Genomic DNA, 27694 nt, shown 5'->3' with positions numbered 1-27694 from the left:
CATTTTTTATATGAAATTCCCCCCAAAAAAATTCAAAAATCAAAATTTTTAACATTTTCGGCCAATTTGTTTTATGCTACCTATGTTTGGTAAAAAAAAATTGCAAAAAGCGTATTTTGATTGGTTTGCGCAAAAGTTATCGCGTTTACTAACAAAGGGAAAGATTTTTGTCATTTTTGTTGTTTTTTTTAACGCGTAATGGCGGCGATCTGCGTTTTTTTTTTGCAGTACTGCGACATTGCGGCGGACAGATCGGACCCTTGACTGACATTTTTGACACTTTTGGGGTTACCAGTGACATTACTGCAGTAATCAATGCTATACATATGCACTGTTACTGCAAAAATGACACTGGCAGGGAAGGGGTTAACTGTATTGGAGAGGGAGGGGTTAAGTGTGTCCCAGGGGCGTGCTTTCTACTGTGAAGGGACATGGCTTGAGGTGTAAAAACAGAGATCAATGGTTCTACATAGTAGAACCGTCTGATCTCCATTTTTACACCAGGGAGAATGACAGGCGACTTGTTTACATTAGCCGCCTGACTTTCTCCCTTCACCGGAGCGATCGTGAGTGAGCGGCGGACGATCGGGTCCGCCGGTCACACGCACTAACTTGTCAGTGAACGAGCCAGGGCGGACGCGCACCCGCTATTGGCTCACAAGTCAGTAACAGGCGAGTGACGTACCCCTACGTCACTCTGCCTGGCCGGGGCTGACCGCTGCAGTATATAGTCGTGCGGTGGTCGGCAACCGGTTAAAAGAAAGAAATGCTTGAAATATATCACTCTGTGTTACACATCTATATACAGTATAATATGAGTTTCACTTTTTGAATTGAATTCCTGAAATAAATTAACTTTTTGATTATATTTTAATTTTATGAGATGCACCTGTATACACATTTTTTATAGGATCTAGCTCTATGGATTAGTATCTAGAGGGTCTCAGTCTAGAGGCATTTACTTTGCGAGCCAGGGCTTCTCATCCAACATTATTGTCTGTCCTCACAAATGCGCTTTGAAGGTATACAGATCCATAAAGACATGGATGAGCAGGTTTGGGGTGGAGGAACTTGACTGGCCTGCACAGAGTCCTGACCTCAACCCGATAGAACACCTTTTGGATGAAGAGTGGAGATTGCGAGCCAGGCCTTCTCTCCAACATCAGTGCCTGACCTCACAAATGCGCTTCTGGAAGAATGCTCAAACATTCCCATAGACACACTCCTAAACCTTGTAGGCAGTCTTCCCAGAAGAGTTGAAGCTGTTATAGCTGCAAAGGGTGGGCTTACTCCATATTGAACCCTACGGACTAATGCTGGCCATACACTATACGAAAAATCGTTCAAACTCATTTTCGAAAAACGTACACTCGGCCGTGAGAGCAGACGATCGTGCCATCATATAATGACCGATAAATCGTTCAATGGACATAAATGAATCCGTTTTTTGTTTGTTTTTTCACATATACTGAGTGCAAACCATTTGGACAAGAAACATATTAACTTTTCAATTTATCGTTCGTTCGGCAGAAAATTTCCAAACATGTCCTCCGTTTTTCGGCTCAAAAAAACGTCACAACCGAATACCGATTTGTGCCCATTAACTAGCCAAAAAATCAAAGAACTGTCCAAATGACCAAATATCAGCCGATATTTCGTATAGTGTATGGCCAGCATAGGACTGGGATGCCAATAAAGTTCATGTGTGTGTAAAGGCAGGCGTCCCAATACTTTTGGCATTATAATGTATAAGTTCTCTATAGGAATTTTTTTGGACTATCCGTACACATCTGACTGTTACAATGTAAGACGAGGATGGAACTACCCCCCGCTAGGATCCAGCATTTGCCCCAGGTCTCCGGTGACCCATTTACAACTAGTGAGTGACAGTTCCCTATCTCCATGACAAGGCAGATCATTTTCTGAACTGTCACATGATGCCATTGCCCCCTCCCTCCCTCCTCCGTAGCCCGTTCCCTCGATACGTTCCCCACACTTGGCCACCGTGCCTATGTCCCTCACTCCATCTCTGCCTCTAGAAGGATGCCGTCTGTGTCCGTCTTCTGTAAAGGGGCAATGATGATCACCAGGTAAGGTGGCGGTGGTTGGGGGGGGAGGGGATAATTGTGCGTTCTATGGCGCCGTTGAACTCCTAGGTATATCAGTGAGAGTTTGGCAGATGTTTGGGATTTTCTGTATCCAGGCAGAGGTTACATCTCCGCATTCATATCTGCTAATCCATGCCCGTGTCATACACAGATTACCGTCTGCATTGTATCCCAAATTTATTTCCTATTCCCCATACATTAATTCCGGGATTGACCTTCAGAAGGTTTTTATTAAAATAGCTCAGCCCGTCCTAATCATTCCTATTGATACATAGGGGATTGCATAAAGAGCGTTCAGGAATTCTACCCTGTACTCCCAATATTGTACTCTATCCCAGGATTCCTCTAATATAAGTGCATTCATTTGTATTTAGAAATGTCCAATTTACTTCTTTGACCGATCTTCCAGCAATGCCAAATCAGATTTGTGTTACAGATCTCTACAGGAATATCAACCCTATTGCATCCCTTTGTGTCATCAGAAAAAGATAGCATAGAGGTTAGCACTTCTACCTTACAGCACTGGGGTCTCTAGTTCAAATCCCAGTTAGGACATTAGCTGCATGGAGTTTGCATGTTCTCTCTGTGCTTGGATGGGTTTCCTCCAAAGACATGCTGATTCAAAGGGGGTCAAACTGGTGGCCCTCCAGCTGTTGCAGAAATACAAGTTCCATCATGCATCCCTTTGTGTCATTAGAAAATGATAGCATAGAGGTTAGCACTTCTACCTTGCAGCACTGGGGTCTCTAGTTCAAATCCCAGTTGGGACATTAGCTGCATGGAGCTTGCATGTTCTCTCTGCTGGGATGGTTTCCTCCAAAGACATGCTGATGGGTCAGGGGGTCAAACTGGCAGCTGTTGCGGAACTACAAGTTCCATCATGCCTCGGCCTGTGGGAGTCATGCTTGTATCTGTCAGCCTTGCAATGCCTCATGGGACTTGTAGTTCCGCAACAGCTGGAGGGCCGCCAATTTGACACCTGTGGAAGGGCAACACCACTTGCCGACCGCCCCACGCAGATATCCTGCATCAGGGCGGCCTGGCTGCGCATATTTACGTAGATCTGCATGATTATGTGCAGGCGGTCCCTGTGATTAGACGCAGTAAAAGGTGCGGGCTAGATCGCCACCGGCCTCCCGCGATCTTTGGGGGAAACTGACAGGAGAGCCGCCTGCCTATGTAAACAAAGCAGGCGGCTCTCCTGTCAGACAGGCACAGTGGGATCCTCCCCTTTCCTACCGGCCTTCCAAAAGCCCCATCTTTTTCCTTTTTTTCTTTTACAATATTTATCCCCCTTCATGACCAGGCCATTTATGCAATTTAACTGACAACTGCGCGGTCGTGCGACGCTGTACCCAAATAACATTGATGTCCTTTTTTTTTCGCACAAATTGAGCTTTCTTTTGGTGGTATTTGATCACCTCTGCATTTTTTTTATTTTTGCACTAAAACAAAAAAAAGACCAACATTTAAAAAAAAAATTATATTTTTTTACTTTCTGCTATAAAACATATCCAATATAAAAAAAAAAAGCAAAAATTCTAATTTCTTTGTCAGTTTAGACCAATATGTATTCTGCTACATAGTTTTGGTAAAAAAAAAAATCCCTATAAGCGTATATTAATTGGTTTGTGCAAAAGTTATTATGCCATTTTCATATTTATTTATTTTTTTATACTAGTAATTGCGGCAATCAGTGACTTATAGCGGGACTGCGATATTGCATCGGACAATCGGACACTAATGGCCCGTACACACGATCAGAAAATCGGATGAAAAATAGTATACAGCTTTCGACAGCCAATCACGACATTTCATTCGATATTATCTGATCGGACAAGCACGAACATTTTTCTCGTATGATACCAGGTCGTAGGATTTTCATTTAATACAGTTGTTGTTTGAAAATACAATACAAATATATTATAGCAACACATTACATCACTTCTGATTTTTTATTCTGTCGTAGGGGAATTTTAGTAAATTCTTCATTTTCGATATGCGGCTAGCATGCAGAGAAAAACTTACGATCTATCGTCCGATTTTCGGATCCTGTGTACGGGCTTTAGATTACAATTTGTGGGAACTAGTGACACTCATACAGCGATCAGTGCTAAAAGATATGCACTGTCACTGTACTAATGACACTGGCAGGGAAGGGGTTAAATATCTAGGGCGATTAAAGTGTTAACTGTGTGTCTAGCCAGTGTTTTTGGGTAAAGTATGTGCTGCTTTTAATAAGGGATGTGATGGATTTTATTCCTTGCTTTGCAGGGACACAAAATCCATCCCTTCCCATCAGAACGGAGATCTGCCTCCTTTACGTGGGCAGAGCTCCCTCCTGTGTCTCTGCCCTATGATTGGCGGGTGCCAGCGGACAACCAGTGCCCCGTACCAGCAGATTGGCTTTTGCTGTGAGTAATCACAGCAGAAGCGGCGCGTGCACGCCACTTAAGCGGAAGTGCAGAATCACGTATATCTATAAATATATTTATACATGGTTCTGCACAGAATGGCCGCCTTGTAGCAGTTTATCTGCTATGGGGCGGCTGGGAAGTGTTTAACTGGTTCCCAACCGCCCGCCGCAGTAAAAACTGTCTCTCATGCGCGAAGTCGGTCGTGAGCAGGGTGCTGGGGGGTGAGCAGGGTGGGGCACCCGCGATCACTCCCCACTGAGAGAGAAGGACGGTCAGCTATTGTAAACACAGCAGACCGTTCTTCTCTCTGAAACGATCACAGATCGCCTGTGATCCTTCTATATAGGATCACAGGTCTCTATGATCATTTCACAAGTCCCTCCCCCCACAGTTAGTAAACACTCCCCTAGGCTCACATTTAATCCTTTGATCACCCCTAGGTTAACCCCTTCCCTGCCAGTGTCATTATTACAGTAACAGTGCATATTTTTAGCACTGATTACTGTAGTAATGTCACTGGTTCCCCCCAAAAGTGTCAAAAATGTCAGTCAGGGGTCCGATCTGTCTGCTGCAATGTCGCAGTCCCGATAACAATCGCAGATCATCGCCATTACTAGTAAAAAAAATAAAACAATAAAAATGACAAATCTTTCTCCTAGTTTGTAGACGCGATAACTTTTGCGCAAACCAATCAAAATACACTTATTGGGATTTTTTTTAGCCAAAAATATGTAGCAGAATACAAATTGGCCTGAAAGGATGAAAAAATGTGATTTTAATTTTTTTTTTTTTTTTGGGGAAAGTTATATAGCAGAATGTTAAACCCCCTGTCAGGTTTTTATTGCTGTCTGTGTCCCAGATTCACCTTCTCTTTATGTCTTGAGTGAAAGAAAATCCCACATTTTGGGTTGTCACCAGAACAGGAAAAGAGGTGATATCTTCCAATGGGGACACTAGTATGAGGGATTTTCGCACTTTAGAGGGATATCCTCTCACTTCCTGTTTGGCTATGGGACAGGAAGTGAAGGGAAATCTTTCCAATGGGACACAGAGGGCAATAAAAAAAACGAACAGGGGTTATAACCCTCCCTTACTCTTTCCAAAATGAATAAAAAAAAGTTATGTCTTTAGGTCTACTTTCCGTTATATCACTTATAGTTTTATAATGTAAATTGCGGGTATGTTTCTGTAGCACTGCCGACTTTGAGGGTTGCTGGTAAATGTATGTTCTTCTGTGCCGCTTTGACCCTGTGAACCGTCCAGCCCTCCTGACACTCTATGTTCAGAGATGTTGTGTATACCTTTAAATGACACACTGACACAATGCACATAGATTTTACCTCCCTAGTTCAGCTTTACTCAAGGAAAAGGCTTGAAAAGAGTATTAATAAACTAGGCCCTGAATAAACAGCCAGGGCTCAGTTGAAATAACACTAAAGAACAGTGAATAAGCAATTATAATAACAAGTAAATACAGCAAATATACACAGTATCTTGCAGTAAGTGAATGAATCTCTCAGATAGCTATACACTGCTATGGGAAATGCTTTTACTGAAGGGGAACCCCGGGCTGGCCTATAATATCTGTATCCTAATGAGAGATGGGGTAAGCTAGATACCAATAATGTGTCCCCTTTCAGAGCTATGATATAGCAATGTTCAATTGGCAAGGCCTTGCTAAGATCTTCACCGGCAGTTGGAGCTCAAAGAACAAATGATTCCCCAGTGTAGCACAGTGTGAAACAGGCAAAACAGAAGAGCTGGTTCTGATTATCAATGGTTCACTAACTGATCCAGATGTAGAGTGAAGAGAAACTGTAGTAACTGGTAACTGGACTCTGAGCAGGTGCTCTCCCACCACTCCTGAAGTCCCTCTTATGGGTCCTGGAAGAACAGGCAGCGGCAGCTCTCCACGCTGTGAGACACTGAGATGGCCATGCTCTGCTGTTTCAGTGAGTCCAGCCGACTCCAACTCGATCAGCGATACTGCAGGGATGTCCACGATGCAGCGATGGTCATCCGCCCTGCCTGGGCTGAGCCTGCAGACAGCTGGGTGGTGTGCAGTAGGCCGCAGTCCACTCCCTTTGCGGCAGACTGATGCACACACAATGGATCCCGGGAAGCAAGAGAGCGTGGGCCTGTTCAGCAGATCCCTTTATAGTCTCTCCCACAATTCTCCCCTGGAACCCATCGCTTGCTGGGAGGTGTAGTTCTTAAACAGTTCAGCAGTGCAGTAATATCCTTTTAGAAGACTACAGTTCCCACAATACCTTTCTCCCAATCTCAAGAGTATAATGCATGAAACCTGAGGCCAACACTAGGGGTTCATAGAGACAGTCTGAGATTAGAAAGCAAGCCTGCAGTTTCAGATAATGGAAGTCCCCTCCCGGCTACATTTCCATGTCCAGGATTCGCATACAGCTGACCACACTAGTTAATGGGCTGTATGCTGCTTTTCGCAGCTACTTTGTAAAACCACGCATGCGTACATGCATACAAACCTAGATGCAAATTTGCAGGACACATGTGCAAACATACCTCCCAAAATATTGAGATGGGAATGAGGGACACCTATTAGCAAAAGTATGTAGGCAAAGAACACACCCCCTGCCACGCCCCCTTGAAGAAGAATTATACAAAAAAAAAGATTAGTTAAACCTACAAGTGCTTTTTATTTTTAACACTATTATTCCTTTAGTGCTGGTTCACATATATGCGATGCGGGAACTCTGCAAATCCACTGCAGGTTCCCGCATCGCATTCAAACAGAGGAATTTGTTCCGAATCAGGGACAGTCCCTCCAAATCCGGGACAGTTGGAAGCTATGGGTAAAAACGCATAAACTGGAACAGGTGCATCAGAGCTACTACCTTCTGTGCAATGTCTGGTGAGCCTCAAACACACAGCACCCAGGCTGTGAGGTCTCTGTAAACCTCCATGTAATCCATACCAAAAAAGAGAAAGGCTGGTGCTCTGGAAGTCAGCTAAAACATAGTTTTATTGTAGCATATGAACAACAGTCAAATAAAATCCAACGCGTTTCGGCCATCAGGCCTTAATCAAGCCATGATGGCCAAAACGTGTTGGATTTTTATTAGGCTGGTGCTTTGGACATCAGCTAAAACATAGTTTTATTGTAGCATATGAACAACAATCAAATAAAAATCCAAGTTTCGGCCATCAGGCCTCACTCATGCCATGATTAAGGCCTGATTGCCGAAACGCGTTGGATTTTTATTTGACTGTTGATCATATGCTGCAATAAAACGTTGTTTTAGCTGACGTCCAAAGCACCAGCCTGTCTACTTTTTTGTTTGAAAAATGCATAAAGCACATTTACTGTTATGGTCAACTGTATGCAGCAACAGGAGTGGAAATACACCCGCAGTTTACATTATACGGCCTCATGCTCCTGTGTGCATGAGGTCCAGATAATACAGGACTTCTTGTTGTTGTTCAGTCGTTTAGTCGTGTCCGACTCTTCGTGACCTCATGAACCATAGCGCGCCAGGCTTTTCTCTACACTTTTTTTTCCTGTACATTTTTTTTTTCCTGTACACTTTTCTCTACACTTTTTTTTTTCCTGTACACTTTTTTTTTTTCCTGTACACTTTTTTTTTTCTTGTACACTTTTCTCTACACTTTTTTTTTCCTGTACACTTTTTTTTTTCTTGTACACTTTTCTCTACACTTTTTTTTCCTGTACACTTTTCTCTACACTTTTTTTTCCTGTACACTTTTTTTTTCTGTACACTTTTTTTTCTTGTACACTTTTCTCTACACTTTTTTTCTCTACACTTTTTTTTTCCTGTACACTTTTTTTTCTTGTACACTTTTCTCTACACTTTTTTTCTCTACACTTTTTTTTTCCTGTACACTTTTTTTCCTGTACACTTTTTTTTTTCCTGTACACTTTTCTCTACACTTTTTTTTTCTCTACACTTTTTTTTCCTGTACACTTTTTTTTCTGTACACTTTTTTTTTTCCTGTACACTTTTCTCTACACTTTTTTTTTCTGTACACTTTTTTTTCTTGTACACTTTTCTCTACACTTTTTTTCTCTACACTTTTTTTTCCTGTACACTTTTTTTTCTGTACACTTTTTTTTTCCTGTACACTTTTCTCTACACTTTTTTTTCTGTACACTTTTTTTTCTTGTACACTTTTCTCTACACTTTTTTTCTCTACACTTTTTTTTTCCTGTACACTTTTTTTCTGTACACTTTTTTTTTTCCTGTACACTTTTCTCTACACTTTTTTTTCTTGTACACTTTTCTCTACACTTTTTTTTCCTGTACACTTTTCTCTACACTTTTTTTTTCTGTACACTTTTTTTTCTTGTACACTTTTCTCTACACTTTTTTTTTCTGTACACTTTTCTCTACACTTTTTTTTTTCCTGTACACTTTTCTCTACACTTTTTTTTTTTGTACACTTTTGTAGGCTTTTCTGATTTAAGTACAGGACTTAGTACAGAGCAAAAATGTTGTTTCTTGTTGTGTCACCAGGACAGGAAGTGAGGGGAAATCTCCCCAGCAGGACACAGGCAACAAAAAAAATAACTAACTATCCAAACTGCTACAATGTAACAGTTATTTGTTACTTATTGTGGAATGTAAAGCAAACCGTTATTTGTTATCCCTATGTGTTATTAATAGCAGGAGCCTCCAGGTACCTTCACACTGGATTAGTAACTACGGATGGAAAATAAAAATCCCCCACAGGTACACTTTAATGTCAGATACAAACTTTTCTACCAAGGCAGAGCCCGTGGCTCAGTATTATGAGTCAAATGGATGAGCAGAAATGTACAGCAAAGGAAATTTGGAATTATGGAGATTATGGCTAGAAGAGGAATTGTCTGTTGAAATAATACTCTTTCTCTCTATGATTTCTACATGCATGACTCCGCCTTTTTAAAGGAACTATCTGATGACTGTACTGAATTTATGACTTTTGTTTTTTACAGGACACTAATGGGTCCTTACGGAATAGACAGAGCTGTGTACTGCATGGAGTTCAATGACTGCGCCAATGGATTGGGTGATGTATTTTTATTTATTTATTTTTTTATTTTTTTATGTATTTTATTATTCTCTTTTTATAGTATTTTTTTCTTTGCAATATTTTTTATTGCATTTTCACATTATCCTCTTCACCTCTGAAAGATTTACCCCCTTTCCTGACCAGGCCATTTTTTGCGATACGGCACTGCGTTATTTAAAATTTTTTTAATGTATTTTAATATTCTCTTTTTAATGTATTTTTTTGTTTTTTGCAAAATTTTTTATTTAATATTTACATTATCCACTTCACTTCTGGAAGATTTACCCCCCTTCCTGACCAGTCCATTTTTTGCAATATGGCACTGCGTTAGTTTAATTTATTAATGTATTTTTATATTCTCTTTTTAAGGTATTTAGTATTTTTTTGTTTTTTTGCAAAATTTTTGATTAAATATTTACATTATCCACTTCACTTCTGGAAGATTTACCCCCATTCTTTACCAGGCCATTTTTTGCGATACGGCACGGCGTTATTTTAACCGACAATTACCTGGTCATACGACACTGTACCCAAATAATAATTTATGTCTTGTTTTTTCCCCACAACTAGCGCTTTCTTTTGGTGGTATTTTATCACCTCTGCGGTTTTAATTTTTTGTGCTATAAACAAAAAAACTACCGTCAATTTTGAGATAAAAAAACAATATTTTTTACTTTCTGCTCTAAAACACATCCAATAAAATGATGTAAAAAAAATCGAATTTCTTTTCAATTTGAGGCGATAAGTATTTTGCTACATGCTTTTGGTAAATAAAAATCCCAATAAGCTTACAGCATATTGATTGGTTTGCGCGAAAGTTATAGCATTTAATACACACCTGAGACCTTGTAACACTAACGAGTCACATGACACCGGGGAGGGAAAATGGCTAATTGGGCCCAATTTTGGCATTTTCACTTAGGGGTGTACTCACTTTTGTTGCCAGCGGTTTAGACATTAATGGCTGTGTGTTGAGTTATTTTGAGGGGACAGCAAATTTACACTGTTATACAAGGTGTACACTCACTACTTTACATTGTAGCAAAGTGTCATTTCTTCAGTGTTGTCACATGAAAAGATAGAATAAAATATTTACAAAAATGTGAGGGGTGTACTCACTTTTGTGAGATACTGTATGTGGGCATTATCAAGGGAGTTCTACATGCAAATACAGTATGCTCAGGAACGCCCATTGCTGCAGACTGGCACCTTTTAGCAAAAGCATTTTAATTCTTACATAACTCCTCCCAAGAGGCAACACACACATACACGTAGCACTGTCTCTGTAGGGTTTGCTGTGCAGGGCCGGCCTTAGGTGTTCAGGTGCCCTGTGCGAGCTAATCCTGTGGCGCCCCCCACCGAGCGCGTGACACCCCCCCCCCCCCGCACATTTTCTTGCACTTTTTTGCACTTTATTTTACTTTTCTATTTTATGATCACTAATAACTTAGCCCCCCTTATATTAGAGACCCCTCACAGAGCCCCCCTTACATCAAAGACCCCCTTACATTAGAGACCCCCACAGAGCCCCCCCTTACATCAGAGACTCCCCCCACAGAGCCCCCCTTACATCAGAGACCCCCCCACAGAGCCCCCCTTACATCAGAGACCCCCACACAGAGCCCCCCTTACATCAGAGACCCCCACACTGAACCTCCAGGCCGCGGTTGCCGCTTACCTCCCGCTGTGCGGCCTGATCATCTGCGAGCTGTGATGGCTGCACGACGCCCCTGTTGCCCATGGCACCCTGTGCGGCCGCACAGCTCGCACACCCCGAAAGCCGGCCCTGTTGCTGTGTGATGACTTGTTGGGCCTCCTCTGATTATCAGCAAACAGTCACTTAGGGTACATTTCACACATTCATTCTTACTCCCAATGGCTCGTTGCTCAATAAACAGTCTAAAGGTATTGGTTTTTAGTATTTATTGTGGAACTTGGATGGGAGAAGGGAATAGTGGGATACTCCAACTGGAAATATATACATTGGATAAGGACAACTCTCACTTGGCCTCACTGGGTTGCTTGTGGAAACAGTCCCACTGCTTTAACCATACTGCCACATGTATGGAAAGGGTTAAGTCTCCTTGCTCTTTCTCAGCAATAGACTTGGTGATCTACATTATCTTCAGGATACTCTCTAGCATCCCGTTTGCTGACACTCATCCACTGACTCTTCTAGCTGCAGGGGTGGCCCCCCTCAGGTCAGACCCCTTGACACAGATCTGTACTAACTGTACTGCAGAATGAAACCCTTCCAATGTCTCCTCTCCTAGTCAGCTTTACAGGACCTCTGGGTTCCTCTCTAACTCTTTAGGCCCTCAGATCGACCACCTGAGGTCGCATGGCACATCTACAGAGGAGGAGGCAGCCACCCCCTCCCTCCAGGACTCTGCTCTCCAGCTAAAAGACCCTGAGCATATGTGCTCCTGGCATTTATAAGTATCCCAGCATGCACTGAGGCATTTTCCTCTGCCAAATCACCAGAGCTGTACCAAATGCCTGTGCACTCATTTGTCAGGTTTCCTCCCACTGTCTAATATGCCTCCCTATTGGACCAGCGTGAAACACTCTGCAGACAGAATGAGAACAATATAGATTTACCTGCAATCCCTCTGGTAAGCAGACAGGATTCAAAACTATACTCTCTCTCTCTAGCACCTACCTAGGAGGGTGCTACACACACACACACACACACACATACAATGCGATTTGGACAGGAATCGCACCGCACTCAAGTTCAAATCACCAGCGATTCTTTTTCCGTTTGTATTTGCGCCCATTCATTTTGTATTGACGCAAATAACACCGCAAAGTATCGGTATTGAGAGCATTGGTCCCCGGTCTGTCATTTAATCCCTTGTGCAGTGAATTTGGGACTTTGGTTATTTGTTCTTGGGCTGCTACCAACGAGCCCTTGACACACAGCTGGATGTCCCGTTCTTTATATCTATGTATGTTTTACTGTGACTAATAAATAGATTTTTGTCAAGTGGACATTCTTACCCCCAGAAGAAGACGGTATGTTGAAACGCGTTGGGGTCTCCTAGTCCACATACGCCACTGCATTTCTCCCATTTGGGCCTCTTGCAGACAATTCCAGCTAATAGATCAATTATATACTTTTTATTATATATCCTTGTAAGCTTATGCATTATGCTGCTGTTGGGTCATTTTTATTAATAAAGTTTATATAATTTTATATTATAGTTTTTTGCTATTGTTTGTTTTTTATTTTATTTTTTTTTTGTTTTCTTTTTACATCATTGGGTATCGCATAGTCCCGTTTCCCCATTGTTTTCCTCCTGTGGATTCTGTATTACCTATTAGGATAGATACCCTGCCAATTTTTCTAAATTTTTGGGGAAATTAGCTGTTCTATATCAGTATTGACAGCATTTCCCAGAATACGAGTTCTAGTGAAAAAACAGGATATCAGCATTGATACCGTTATCGGTGCATCCCTAGTATGCCATCAGCATGCTCATGGGGGAAGGGGACCAGGAAAGGCAAAATATAAGCAGATTAAACTTTAGCTTTAAGATGATTATATTTAAAGACTTTTAAAGTATTTATAGATTCTGTGTAAAAAAAAAAAAAATCTAAATATAAATATAAAACCTCTATACAGAAATATGTTAGTACTTAAAATTACCAACATGTCCAATAATGAATGGCAGTGAACCCTGACCTTTGTTGGCTGTGCCCTTCCTCTATGGCGGGCAGGATTCAGGGGTTTCCAGGGCCCACAAGGTAAAATGATCGCCCCTCCGCCTAATCGTCCTGGATTTAGTTGTCTGGCAGCACCCAGTATATATAAGAGGATTTGTGATTGTGATTGTTTAGGGACTATGAAACCATTATTTCAATTAAGGCAGCGATGGGAGAATGAAAATGGGATATAGGAATCAGTATGAGAGCATGTATTATGAAACATAACCTAGAAAGAGGAAAGATGAAAATACAATTTAGTGGCCGCATCACCGGGAAGGTCACATAAAGAGATTATCTGGCGGAAAGAGAGAAATAGATAACAGCTCCATGTCCAGCAGTCAGGGAAAGGATATTTTATCTCTTTGCAGAACACTATAGGCTCACTGAGATATAACTTATACATTATTTACCATAACAATAGTTATTACTGTTTTTTTTTTTTTTAATAAAATGTATCCCCTAGCATTTGCTTAAAATAAAAAATTCACAACTCCTCCCCTGTGCTGTCCCGCGCAGTAACATCTTTTCACCACTAGATGTCCTCAGTCTTCCAGGGCCACTGACAATCAACACCATTCAATCTGGTAGACTGAGGATGTCCTGTGAGTGTAGGGTGTCAAAGGCCCATCCCCTAAGGGGGCATCTCTACAGTCCTCTGCACTCACATACAGTGATCTTCCCCCTAAGGGGGCATCTCTACAGTCATCTGCACTCACATACAGTGATCTTCCCCCTAAGGGGGCATCTCTACAGTCCTCTGCACTCACATATAACGATCTGCCCCCTAAGGGGGCATCTCTACAGTCCTCTGCACTCACATACAGGGATCTGCCCCCTAAGGGGGCATCTCTACAGCCCCCTGAACTCACATACAGTGATCTGCCCTCTAAGGGGGCATCTCTACAGTGCCCTGCACTCACATACAGTGAACTTCCCCCAAAAGGAGGCATCTCTACAGTCCCCTGCACTCACATACAGTGATCTGCCCCCTAAGGGGGCATCTCCACAGCGCCCTGCACTCACATACAGTGATCCATCACATAGGACCACCACCCACAAAGAGTAGAATTGAAAATAAAAAAAAGCGTCACTTGAACGGCCTTGTTCAGGGTCAAATGCCAGTTTATGGATTGACATACCTTCTTAGATCCAGTCTGTCCGGTCACCTGCTGACTTGGCACCATCCACATGCAGCTTAACTCAATAAGACACAGAAGTTGAACCCAGCTTACTTTATTTTAGCTAATTGCAGTACAAAGAATATTTTTCCAGTCTTTTGAAGTGTAAAAAGACAATGACTTTCCTGAACCCTGTCTCTACAAGTTACTAACACTGATTGAGGGAACATGGAGGAAGTGAGGAGGGTCTAGCTAGGACTAAAAAAAACTAGTACTAAACAGGAGGACAGAGAAAGATATCAAAAATAATAATAATAAACAAGTTGTGGTAGCCAGAAAGCACCATTAGATGTCAGCATACTACATAAAAAAACATAGGCTTTAATTAAAAAAACTCAATCAAGAAAATTACAATGAATTTAATGACAGTTTCTAGGTTGTAACGCTTAACATATGGCTTTAATACTCTACAAACCAGTGGCAAGGATCAAGCAGGATGTCAGAGCTGCTAATCTGAATATTTGTTCCGGGTCAGTGGCTTGGGAAACGTATTGAAGCTAGGGGATTATCATGACAGCCAGGCAACTGGCATTTTTAGAAGCAGAGGTCAGTAATAACAACCAACTGTTAACATAAAACTTTTCCCACAGGAATCAAGGTCATTGGAGGATTGCGGGAATTTAGCAGAGAAGAATACGGAGTGTATGTGAAAAGAATTCTCCCTGGAGGCGTGGCCTTTAATGACGGTATGTTCCGCATATATCATTGTCCTAGTGTGTCATTCAATTGTTGAAATAAATTAAAATGTGCATTGTCCTGACAGTTTGTTTTTTTTTTTTTTCATAAACTGTTACAGCAGCCATGCAGGGCATCTAAATATGACTGTGCAGGCCAGAAGCCACCAGAGTTAGATCCAGTGCACTCTGTAGTTAGCAGTCAGTAACAGACCTGGTCAGAAATGCCCCCTTCTTCCTCTTCTATCTTTGTGAGGACACTTGTGCTAAGGGGTGTGGCCATTACTCAGCTCTGTAATCAGCATTCAGTTAATGACCTGGTCAGAAAAGCCTCCTTTTTCCCCTAAGTGTGATGATGGGTGTGGCTATTACTCAGCTCTGTAATCAGCATTCAGTAGCAGACCTGGTCAGAATCGCCCCCTTCTTCCTCTTCCATAAACGTTTTTGTGAGTACATTTGTGCTACGGGTGTGGCCATTACTCAGCCCTGTAATCAGTATTCAGTAACAGCCCTGGTCAGAAACCCCACCTTCTTCCTCTTCCATCTTTGTGAGGACACTTGTGTTGAGGTGTATGGCCATTACTCAGCTCTGTAATCAGCAGTCAGTAACAGACCTGGTCAGAAATGCCCCCTTCTTCCTCTTCCATGTTTGTGAGGACACTTGTGTTGAGGGGTGTGGCCATTACTCTGTAATCAGGAGTGAGTAGCATACCTGGTCATAAACGCCCCCTTCTTCCTCTTCCATCTGTTTGAGGACACTTGTGCTGAGGGGTGTGGCCATTATTCAGCTCTGTAATCAGCAGTCACTAACAGACCTAGTCAGAAACGCCCCCTTCTTCCTCTTCCATCTTTGTGAGGACAATTGTGCTGAGGGGTGTGGCCATTACTCAGCTCTGTAATCAGCAGTCAGGAACAGACCTGGTCAGAAATGCCCCCTTACTCCTCTTCCATCTTTGTGAGGACATTTGGGATAAGGGGTGTGGCCATTACTCAGCTCTGTAATCAGCATTCAGTAACATACCTGGTCAGAAACGCCCCCTTCTTCCTCTTCCATCTTTGTGAGGACACTTGTGCTGAGGGGTGTAGCCATTACTCAGCTCTGTGAGCAGCAGTAAGTAATAGACCTGGTCAGAAATTCCCCACTTCTCCCTCTTCCATCTTTGTGAGGACACTTGTGCTGAGGGGTGTGGCCATTACTTAGCTTGTGTAATCAGCAGTCAGTAACAGACCTAGTCAGAAACGCCCCCTTCTTCCTCTTCCATCTTTGTGAGGACACTTGTGTTGAGGGGTGTGGCGATTATTTAGCTCTGCAAGCAGCAGTCAGTAACAGACCGGGTCAGAAACACCCCCTTCTTCCTCTTCCATCTTTGTGAGGACATTTGGGCTGAGGGGTGTGGCCATTATTCACCTCTGTAATCAGCATTCAGTAACAGACCTGGTCAGAAACGCCCCCTTCTTCCTCTTCCATCTTTGTGAGGACACTTGTGCTGAGGGGTGTGGCCATTACTCAGCTCTGTAAGCAGCAGTCAGACCTGGCCAGAAACGCCCCATTCTTCCTCTTCCATCTTTGTGAGGACACTTGTGGTGAGGGTGTTGCCATTATTTAGTTCTGTAAGCAGCAGTCAGTAACAGACCTGGCCATAAACGCCCCCTTATTCCTCTTCCATCTTTGTGAGGACACTTGTGCTGAGGGGTGTGGCCATTACTCCGCTCTGTAATCAGCAGTCAGTAACAGACCTGGTCAGAAACGCCCCCTTCTTCCTCTTCCATCTTTGTGAGGACATTTGGCCTGAGGGGTGTGGCCATTACTCAGCTCTGTAATCAGCAGTCAGTGACAGACCTGGTCAGAAACGCTCCCTTCTTCCTCTTCCATCTTTGTGAGGACATTTGGGCTGAGGGGTGTGGCCATTATTCACCTCTGTAATCAGCATTCAGTAACAGACCTGATCAGAAACGCCCCCTTCTTCCATCTTTGTGAGGACACTTGTGCTGAGGGGTGTAGCCATTACTCAGCTCTGTAAGCAGCAGTCAGTAACAGACCTGGCCAGAAACGCCCCCTTCTTCCTCTTCCATCTTTGTGAGGACACTTGTGTTGAGGGGTGTGGCGATTATTTAGCTCTGCAAGCAGCAGTCAGTAACAGACCGGGTCAGAAACGCCCCCTTCTTCCTCTTCCATCTTTGTGAGGACATTTGGGCTGAGGGGTGTGGCCATTATTCACCTCTGTAATCAGCATTCAGTAACAGACCTGGTCAGAAACGCCCCCTTCTTCCTCTTCCATCTTTGTGAGGACACTTGTGCTGAGGGGTGTGGCCATTACTCAGCTCTGTAAGCAGCAGTCAGACCTGGCCAGAAACGCCCCATTCTTCCTCTTCCATCTTTGTGAGGACACTTGTGGTGAGGGTGTTGCCATTATTTAGTTCTGTAAGCAGCAGTCAGTAACAGACCTGGCCATAAACGCCCCCTTCTTCCTCTTCCATCTTTGTGAGGACACTTGTGCTGAGGGGTGTGGCCATTACTCCGCTCTGTAATCAGCAGTCAGTAACAGACCTGGTCAGAAACGCCCCCTTCTTCCTCTTCCATCTTTGTGAGGACATTTGGCCTGAGGGGTGTGGCCATTACTCAGCTCTGTAATCAGCAGTCAGTGACAGACCTGGTCAGAAACGCTCCCTTCTTCCTCTTCCATCTTTGTGAGGACATTTGGGCTGAGGGGTGTGGCCATTATTCACCTCTGTAATCAGCATTCAGTAACAGACCTGATCAGAAACGCCCCCTTCTTCCATCTTTGTGAGGACACTTGTGCTGAGGGGTGTAGCCATTACTCAGCTCTGTAAGCAGCAGTCAGTAACAGACCTGGCCAGAAACGCCCCCTTCTTCCTCTTCCATCTTTGTGAGGACACTTGTGCTGAGGGGTGTGGCCATTACTCAGCTCTGTATTCAGCAGTCAGTAACAGACCTGGTCAGACAGCCTGGACATCATTAAGGTGTTGCCGAATTATCAGCCAATGAACTGCAACATAAAAAGGCAGATATTAAAGTGACTTATCATGATTTGAATACAGAGGCTGCCATGTCTGACCTGTCCTCCTGGCAGGGCTAGTAGCCTGGCTGTCTTTGCACTGGCTTTAATACTGACTGAGAACTATAGAGCTGAGGAATCATGTTTTATTTTCCTCAACTCCTTTGCCTGGAAACTTTTGTGCCTGGTCCCTGACTTAAAAATTCTGAAGCAAGACACAGCCAGTTAAGTAACATTTTCAAAGGGACTTAACTATTGGCAGCTCTTCATGCTTTTCTCATGATGCTTTAATTTATTCTCCAAGCTTTGCTCTGAATGATTGTCTTGTGTGTTTTATCTAGGTCGGCTCCAGCCTGGAGATCAAATTCTGGAAGTGAATGGAGAAAGTTTGCTGGGAGTGTCCAATGAGAGGTAAGGGGCGGGGTCATGCTGCACAAATAGGGGTTTGTATGTCCTAAAGTTCAGTGGAATATGTGCAAGATATACTTCCCAACATTTCAGTCCCAGTCCCTGGGACATAGGTAACCTTGGCTACAGTTAGTCTCTGGCCTGTCTAGTGGCTGGGCAGTCCTGCCCAGATCCTGCCCTAGAGTTGCCCATCCAAACCCTGGCTCTAATTATGCAGGGACAGCCCATGTGCGGCCACCGATTACCATAATGAGTAATTTATTTAGCTACTGCGCATGCTCAGTAGTACCTCAAATAAGGGTGATTCCAGGGCATGGCTCTGGACACAACATCAGCAGGACTGAGGTCCAAGATGCAGGACTAAAAATTTAGAACAGTCCATAGCAAGTGATATGATTCATATAAATCAATAGGGTAAATGTCAATAAAACTAATCACCTAATCAACTCACAAATTGACAAGTTTGGGTGTAAGACAACACTGGGAGAAGGCTAGGTCTATAAATTCATCCCCACCTTTGTTAGGACGGGACCTTTAACCTGTCATATCACTAGTACCCCAAAAAGACATCAAGAGGTGCTGGGATTCCAATACCTATTTTTTGAGAAGGTTGCAGAAACCAATCTATGTAAAGAGCTGACTCGCTCTCGAAAGGCTATTCACATAAAACAAGGTCCCCCTCCAGGAGGAAACCCAGAATATTCATAGAATATTCATAGAATAGAACATACAACAGGAGTGCCAGACCAGATCATATGTTCATCTTAAAACAGCTGATGTGTTATGGGCTCACAAAACTTCCCTTCATCAGGACTTCATCAGGGCTTCATCAGGACTTCATCAGGACTTCATCAGGGCTTAGTGAACTAGTGAATTTTATCAAGACTTAGATGGACTCAGTTAAATGGATAATTGGATAGAACTTTAGTGTACTGTACAGCTTTTACTGATGTATGCTGCACAACTGTTCTTGTTATTTACAAGAAAACTAAAGATCTGATTATTGATTTTAGTCCATCAAAGCCTTGTTAACGGCGGCATGGCAGCCCCACTGCTCTGGATCATGAACATGTACATAATCCTGCATTTCTGGGTAGGCAACCCCGTCTGTGTTGCCATTTGCTACAGCAGAAGTCGGTTAGCAGGTTCCAGCCAATGATTTATGGTTGGGACCTGCTGATCGGCTTAGCAAGTCACAGTATAGAGCCCTGTGTTTATTACCAACACAGGGCTCTGTACACAGAGCCGCACCGCAGAGCAAAGCAAAAAGAAAACATAGCCACATCTATAAGTAAAAGCAGCACGCATATAAAACATTGTTAGGCACACAGTTAACCCTTTATATGCCCCTAGATGTTATCCCCCTCCCAGTCAGAGTCATTAGTACAGTAACAGTGTATAGTATTATCACTGATCACTAAATTGGTGTCACTGGTGATGTCAGTGCAGTTACTCAGTTCCCACCCAGTGTCATTTAGAGTCAGATATAGTGGGATCACAGTCCCACTATAAGTCGCTGATGACTGCCATTAGTATGATATAAAAGATTCCAGTATATACAGTATACTATAGTTTGTAGACGTTATAACTTTAAAGCAAACCAATCATTATAAACTTATTTTGATTTTTTTGTTTACCAAAGACCTGTATCAGAATACATTTTGACCTGAATTTATGAAGAAATTTAATTTTTACATTTTTTATTGGATGTGTTTTATAGCAAATAGTAAAACACGTTGTTTTTTTTTTTTTTAATTTTCCTTTTTGTTTATATTAAAAAAAACAAACAAACAAAAAAAAAAACAGTGGTGATCAAATACCACCAAAAGAAATCTCTATTTGTTTTTAAAAATTATATACAGTGAAACCTTGGTTTGAGAGTAACTTGGTTTAAGAGCGCTTTGCAAGACAAGCAAAATTTTCAAATAAATTTTGACTTGATATACAAGCGATGTCTTGATATACAAGTAGCCTCAAGTCACAGCTGAGTATAAAAGAGAAGAGAGGCGCCTCTAAGTGTAGCAATATGGTTACATTTAATGAAGGTACAACATTTAGCAACTCACATGATTGATGATTGGAACAGGCACATCTAAGGATGCAGGCATCCAGGCTAAAGCTGTCCACATAGACCATCCTCCGCACCGCCATCTACGTCATCCCTTCCATGCTGCCCCTCGCTTTCAGATCGCTTTACTGCAGGGTGGTCTTCCCGGTCAGGATTACAGACTGGCAGCCGGCAGTGCAGAAGATAGTCTATGTGGACAGCTTTACCCCGGATGCCTGCATACTTAGATGTGCCTGTTTTATTCATCAACCATGTGAGTTGCTAAATGTTGTACCTTCATTAAATGGAACCATATTGCTACACTTAGAGGCGCCTCTCTTCTCTGATACTCTGTAGCTCCTGCTGGATTTTGCTTCTAATCGCCTTGTGGAAGCGGCTATTTGTGGATGGACATTTTATGGTTATATAACCTATCGCAATGCTATAATCTTTTTTATATGGACTATAAACTGAAAGACTTATGAATAAATGGTTGTGGAACGAATCATCTGAGTTTCCATTATTTCTTATGGGGAAATTCACTTTGATATAAGAGAGCTTTGGATTACAAGCATGTTTCTGGAACGAATTATGCTCGCAATCCAAGGTTTTACTGTAATTTTCATTTGTACAATATTGCATAACCATGCAATTGCCAGGTAAAGTAGCGCAGTGCCGAATAGCAAAAAAATTCCCTAGTTATGAAGGGGGTAAAACCTTCTAAAAAAAACTAACTAACTCTAATCCTTCTCTATGCCATATTCTAAGACTAATCTACCCAGCCCTTTAAAGCTAAAATCGCTGTACTTACCTCTTCTGAAGTCGATCTGGTCTGGTCTCCAGCAGCGGATGTTGTGTGCAGGAGAGGACCGACAACGGCTGGGAAATGCCTGGGAAGTGATGTCACCCATAGAGTTACTATGGGGCTTCCGTTGTCAGCTGCCTCTCCTGCACACACATACACACTGAAGCCGCTGCTGACAGCTCATCATGGGACCGGACTGTAATGGCTGCAGAACAGGTAAGCGATTTTTGCAGCTATAATGTTCACTGAGCCCTGATGAAGTGGGTGAGTCTTGTTGGCCCCCGAAATGCATTGGCAGTTTTATACATTCATAGATAGTTAGTCAGGTTGAAAAAAGACACAAGTCCATTTGGCTCAACCAATAAAAAAAAAAAAACAGTAAATAAAACCCTACCATACAATCCCATATACACAACCCTATACCCGAAGTTGATCCAGAGGAAGGCGAAAAACCCCAGCAAAGCATGATCCAATTTGCTACAACAGGGGAAAGAAATTCCTTCCTGATCCCCCGAGAGGCAATCGGATATTTTTTGGATCAACTCTACCTATAAATATTAGTACCCACTTATATTAAGTACACCCAGGAAAGAATCCAGGTATTTTTTAAAGCAATCTACTGAGTGAGCCAGAACCACCTCTGGAGGGAGTCTATTCCACATTTTCACAGCTCTTACGGTGAAGAAATCTTTCCGTATTTGGAGATGAAATCTCTTTTCCTCTAGATGTAAATAGTGCCCCCTTGTCCTCTGTTTTGACCTTTAAAGTGAACAACTCAACACCAAGTTCACTATATACAGTACATGTTGATCATATCCCCCCTTAATTTCCTCTTCTCAAGAGAGAATAAATTCAGTTCCTCTAATCTTTCCTCATAGCTGAGCTCTTCCATGTCTCTTATCAGTTTGGTTGCCCTTCTCTGCACTTTCTCCAGTTCCCCGATATCCTTTTTGAGAACTGGTGCCGAAAATGTTCCTATGATGAACCAGTAAAGCAGTTTGGAGTCATTCCACATTTGCTTTTACTCTCCTCTTGTATGTTTTATATATCACTAGCACCATCATTATTGCTGCTTGTTAATTCAACTTTTGCTGTCACTCATTGGTGTTTCCTATTCACAGAGCTGTAGACATTTTGCGAGCTGCGTCAGCCACCAGCTACATGAGACTCATCATTGCTCGGGACGATGAGGCAAGGTAATTGTCATATTTAATTTTTCTTTGCTATGTCTACCTTTTAACTCAATCAGGATAATGATTGATAGTGAATTATTATTATAGTGTTGAGTGAGTCAGTTCATCTGAACCTGGAAGTGAGCAGTGAGTTGGGTCTGTCCAGTGTCCACTGTCCATCCCCCACTGTTCCCCAACATACATTTGAAATGAGCAAGCCTGGGTTCAATCATATTTTAAAATGAAAGCACAGAACATGGTGGTATGGCTACCACCATCATTGTGATATACTGTAGATGCTTTTATTTGGACTTTACTAACGGCTAAAGTGGATCTATCATCAGGCATATTTTTCATGTTAAATGCATACATGCTAAGTTATTTGTAAATGTAACACTTCCAAGTATTTATGACCCCTCACAGAGGTCACAGTACTCCCCTGACAATACTTCCCTCCACTTTTGTGTTTGGAAGGATAGCGCCATTTTTGCTCAGACATCACCTAGGGTTACCATCTACATCCTGGACTGAGATTGGGAACTCAGAGGTGACACATTTATGTAATTCCTTGTGCCTGTTCAGTTCTTGGTTGTGTCTGACACAGATCAGCCCTGTGCTGCAGCCTCCCATTTGCTTGTTACAAAGTTACAATATACAGTCTGATCACTGGGGAAGAAGAGACTAAGGAAACGTTTCCTCCTGCCTGCAGCAGACTGATGATATCATCATAGCTTAGGCAAGGTCATTAGACTGGAGCTCAAAGTTGGCTTTTTAATTATAAAAGAGTAAGGTTTTCTGAAAATTGATACCACTGTTGTCTATAGTGAAATGTCAGTAATTTATTCATGCAGTCCTATAAAGTTACTAAACAGTTGAGACTCAAAATCAGCTTCAGTGGGTGGGAAGTCAACACTCCAAAATAGAGCTTGGGTGGGAGGAGGTTGGGCAGGGGACACAAAAGTGGACTGGTTCATCTCTAACTGGCGATGCGCAGAAAATAATCCATCCTGTAAAGGGGTTCCCAAGTTGGAATTTGCCAGATCACTGGTGGTTCAAACACCCAAGTATTCCCTTTTCACTGCTTGATATGATCACTGTTACATTTATTTATGAATTAAAACTGAGGGAGTATTAAGTTTGAACGTTGGAAGAGAAACATTGCAGAAGAGCATCCAAGTTGTGTGGACAATTGCCCACTGCGTTGAGATTGGCTATAGAGATATTGGGAGTTTGGATTTGGTCAGCATCAGTGGGAGAGCATGAAGGTCATTTTAATCTGGGGTTGGGTTAGTCTGATCTAGTGATGTCCATTTTGGGAATTTCTATTTATTACGGGTACTTAGTGTTTTAACTTTATGCAGTGCTTTACACATATATTGTACACTGCTCCTAAAAAATAAAGGAAGACTTTGAAAACACATCAGATCTCAATGGGGAAAAATATCATGCTGGATATCTCTACTGATATGGACTGGGTAATGTGTTAGGATCTATGCTGGTATGGACTGGGTAATGTGTTAGGATCTATGCTGGTATGGACTGGGTAATGTGTTAGGATCTATTCTGGTATGGACTGGGTAATGTGTTAGGATCCATGCTGGTATGGACTGGGTAATGTGTTAGGATCTATGCTGGTATGGACTGGGTAATGTGTTAGGATCTATGCTGGTATGGACTGGGTAATGTGTTAGGATCTATGCTGGTATGGACTGGGTAATGTGTTAGGATCTATGCTGGTATGGACTGGGTAATGTGTTAGGATCTATGCTGGTATGGACTGAGTAATGTGTTAGGATCTATGCTGGTATGGACTCGGTAATGTGTTAGGATCTATGCTGGTATGGACTGGGTAATGTGTTAGGATCTATGCTGGTATGGACTGGGTAATGTGTTAGGAACAAAAGGATGCCACATCGTTTGATGGAAATGAAAAATACCAATCTACAGAGGGCTGAATTCAAAGACACCCACCAAAATCAAAGTGAAAAAATTATGCAGCAGGCTAGTCCACTTTTCTGAAATTTCTTTGCAGCAACTCAAAATGGTAGTCAGTAGTTTGTTTGGCCCCCACATGCTTGTATGAATGCCTGACAATGTCGGGGTATGGTCAGTGTTGCCAACCGCCTCTTTTTTACGGGCACCCCATAAAAACAAGGCACTTTTCTCCCTGCCCGTAAAAGAGAAAAGTTCCAGTAAAAAAAAGCTGTGATCGGGGTCTGCTTGGAACTGCACATGTGCATCAAACACATAAACATGAAATATTCCTGACAATGGGCATCAAAGGCATAAACATGAAATCTTCCTAACAATGGGCATCTAACGCACAAACATGAAATATTCCAGACAAATTGTTCAGAATATTTCATGTTTATGCGTTTGATGCCCATTGTTGGACAAGGCTATGATGGAGGCTCTGTAATGAGGGGATGGCTTAATTGTATTTTATTGTTGGCCCCGCTACTTTTGTCCCCGTCCCCCCATGTGCCCCCCCTAAATATGAAAGCTGGAGACGCCACTGGTGTGATGGAGACAGAAGGTGATGGTGTGATGGAGACAGAAGGTTATGGTGTGATGGAGACAGGGGGTCTTTAGAATTGGGGACATAAATTCTGGTAATCCTAGCGCCTACCTGGGATTTTCCCTCACTTTCTGTGGTGGCTATGGAACACAAATTAAGGGGAAATCTCTCCAGTAGGACATATAGGTGACAAAAACTGATGGGCTAAATAATCCGCCGTTATTATATTGAAAATAACAGCAATATGTTTACCTTAATATTCACTTTAAATCACATTACTATTTGCATATTGTACTTGTTTGCAGCTTAAATACTGTAATTTGCACTTTAAACTGTAGTTTTGTAACTCTTGTAAAATGCCAGTAAAAACTTGGCTGTGCCGGTAAATTTTGGGTGTCGTGTCAGTAAATTTCATCCTGGTAGGTTGGCAACACTGGGCATGCTCCTAATGATACGATGGATGGTGTCTTGGGGTATTTCCTCCCAGATCTGGACCAGGGCATCACTGAGCTCCTAAACAGACTGAGGTTGAAACTGGTGGCGTTGGATGGGCGGAAACATAATGTCCCAGAAGTGTACTATTGGATTTAGGTCAGGCGAGTATGGGGGCCATTCGATAGTACCAATTCCTTTATTCTCCAGGAACTGGCTGCATACTCTCACCACATAAGGCCGGGCATTGTCGTGCACTAGAAACAACCCAAGATCCACTGCACCAGAGTAGGGTTTGACAATGGGTCCAAGGATTTCATACCAATTTCTAATGGCAGTCAGGGTGCCATTTTCTAGCCTGTGGAGGTCTGTGTGTCCCTCCATGGATATGCCTCCACAGACCATCACTGACCTAGCACCAAACTGATCATGCTGAAGTTGAACGATGTTCCAGACAGCATAATGTTCTCAATGGCTTCACGAGACCTCTTCTGTGAAAAGCACAGGGCGCCAGTGGCGGACCTGCCAATTCTGGTTTTCAATGGCAAATGCCAATCAAGCTCCACGGTGCCGGGCAGTGAGCACAGAGCCCACTAGAGGATGTCGGGCCCTCAGGCCACCCACATGAGGTCTGTTTCTGATTGTTTGGTCAGAGATGTTCACACCAGTGACCTGCTGGAGGTCATTTTGTTGGGCTCTGGCAATGCTCTACCTGTTCTTCCATGCACAAAGGAACAAATACCAGTCCTGCTGATGGGTTATGTACCTTCTACAGCCCCATCCAGATCTCCAGGGGTGTCAAACTAAATTTAATCGTGGGCCGCACCAGCATTATGATTGCCCTCAAAAGGGCCGGTTGTATCTGTAGGACTAGATGTCCAGAGCATCCCCTACCCTTACATAAGATGTTAAGAGCATATAAGGTGAGGGTAAGGAGCATATGGTTATAAATTGCTGTTATAGGTCCCTGTATTTAAATAATACTTGTCTGACCTAACCAGGGCAAGCATACATGAAAGGTGTTCTGTTCAGGTGTCAGAACTAAGGGTAGGTTAGATGGTCAGTACAAAAATATAGGGATTCAAAAGTAAAAAGTAAACATAGCAATTTATTGTGAAATAGTATTATCTTGAGTACATTTCCGTACAGATATAGGCTCAGCCTTTTATATGTGACCAGTATAAACACAAAAAACATACAGAAAAAACAAGACATACAACGTGAAACATTAAACATTTAACAAGGTACCGGCCGGTGCATAATATGACATCATTAGGGTATTTATAATCAAAATTAAATCATTCTGGCGGTGTACACCGTTTTTATATTCTCCTATGATGCGTGTCTGTGGACTTGTGGGGGAAGTTATTAATCAATAGTTTTTTGCTTGAAAAAGCAGGGTGGGTGGGGGTCCGGGGTGTTGGGTAATTACGTCCAGACGAAGCTACGCCAATCGGTGAAGCGAAACGCGTTGACGTCATCACTCCCGACCAGTGCAACAAACGAGTGTCACAGACGTGGACAGCAGGGGAGCTACTCGGAGCCGGAGGATCGGAAGCAACGCACGGACCAGGCACTTCAGCGGCATCTCAGCGGAGGACAGAAGACAGAGCAGTGCGGCAAGGAGTCGGAGGTCAGGTAAGTGAAAACACAAAACCGTCCAGGAAGAGGGGTGAAGAATCAGCCGTTCGGCTGACAGAGTGTCTCTGATGAGGCGGGGACAAATACTGAGGCATTCCGCAATATAGCCACACAGACACACACTCTGCATAGTCCCCGAGAAACGGCGGGACATTCAAACCACCTGACACCCCTCCACCAATGCCGCAAACATAAAAAGGAGATACACTCTGCAAAACCTCCTAAAACAATAAGCTCAATAAGGACATACCCAACATTAATACGAGCTATCCCCAAATCAATGACCCGCTGAAACCTGACGTCCCATTTACACCTTGAGAGGGAAGCAGTTAGAAATCTAGGCAATTGCCGATCCAACCACGAGTCATAGAATAGACTCGGAGTAAAGGAGAAAAAATACTGCCAAAACCTCGGATTGTGTAAATACCCTAAGTGGAGAAGGAACTACTCCAGCTACCCAACACCCCGGACCCCCACCCACCCTGCTTTTTCAAGCAAAAAACTATTGATTAATAACTTC

At 42.7% G+C, this 27694-nt stretch overlaps 1 protein-coding gene across 2 annotated transcripts in view; it reads left to right on the top strand.

Moving 5' to 3' along the window:
• The window catches only part of LOC309557334 (syntaxin-binding protein 4-like), a 143349-nt gene that overhangs the window by 56797 nt on the left and 58858 nt on the right, over window positions 1-27694 (top strand). Inside the window, exons 1-5 of one of the 2 annotated variants that reach the window (XM_082260009.1) lie at window positions 1974-2090; window positions 9495-9568; window positions 15051-15146; window positions 18493-18562; window positions 22533-22607. In XM_082260009.1, the coding sequence (XP_082116135.1) occupies window positions 2044-2090; window positions 9495-9568; window positions 15051-15146; window positions 18493-18562; window positions 22533-22607 (362 nt within the window). In that variant the 5' untranslated portion in view covers window positions 1974-2043. Of the gene's footprint in view, window positions 1-1973; window positions 2091-9494; window positions 9569-15050; window positions 15147-18492; window positions 18563-22532; window positions 22608-27694 lie in introns of those variants that run through there. The other variant, XM_082260008.1, reaches the window with a different exon arrangement.

This window comes from Pelophylax lessonae (genome assembly GCF_965119305.1).
Source record: "Pelophylax lessonae genome assembly, chromosome: 6".
NCBI lineage: Eukaryota > Metazoa > Chordata > Amphibia > Anura > Ranidae > Pelophylax > Pelophylax lessonae.
The sequence above is the reverse complement of the archived record's forward strand: the minus strand, read 5'-3'. Positions and strand labels throughout refer to the sequence as shown.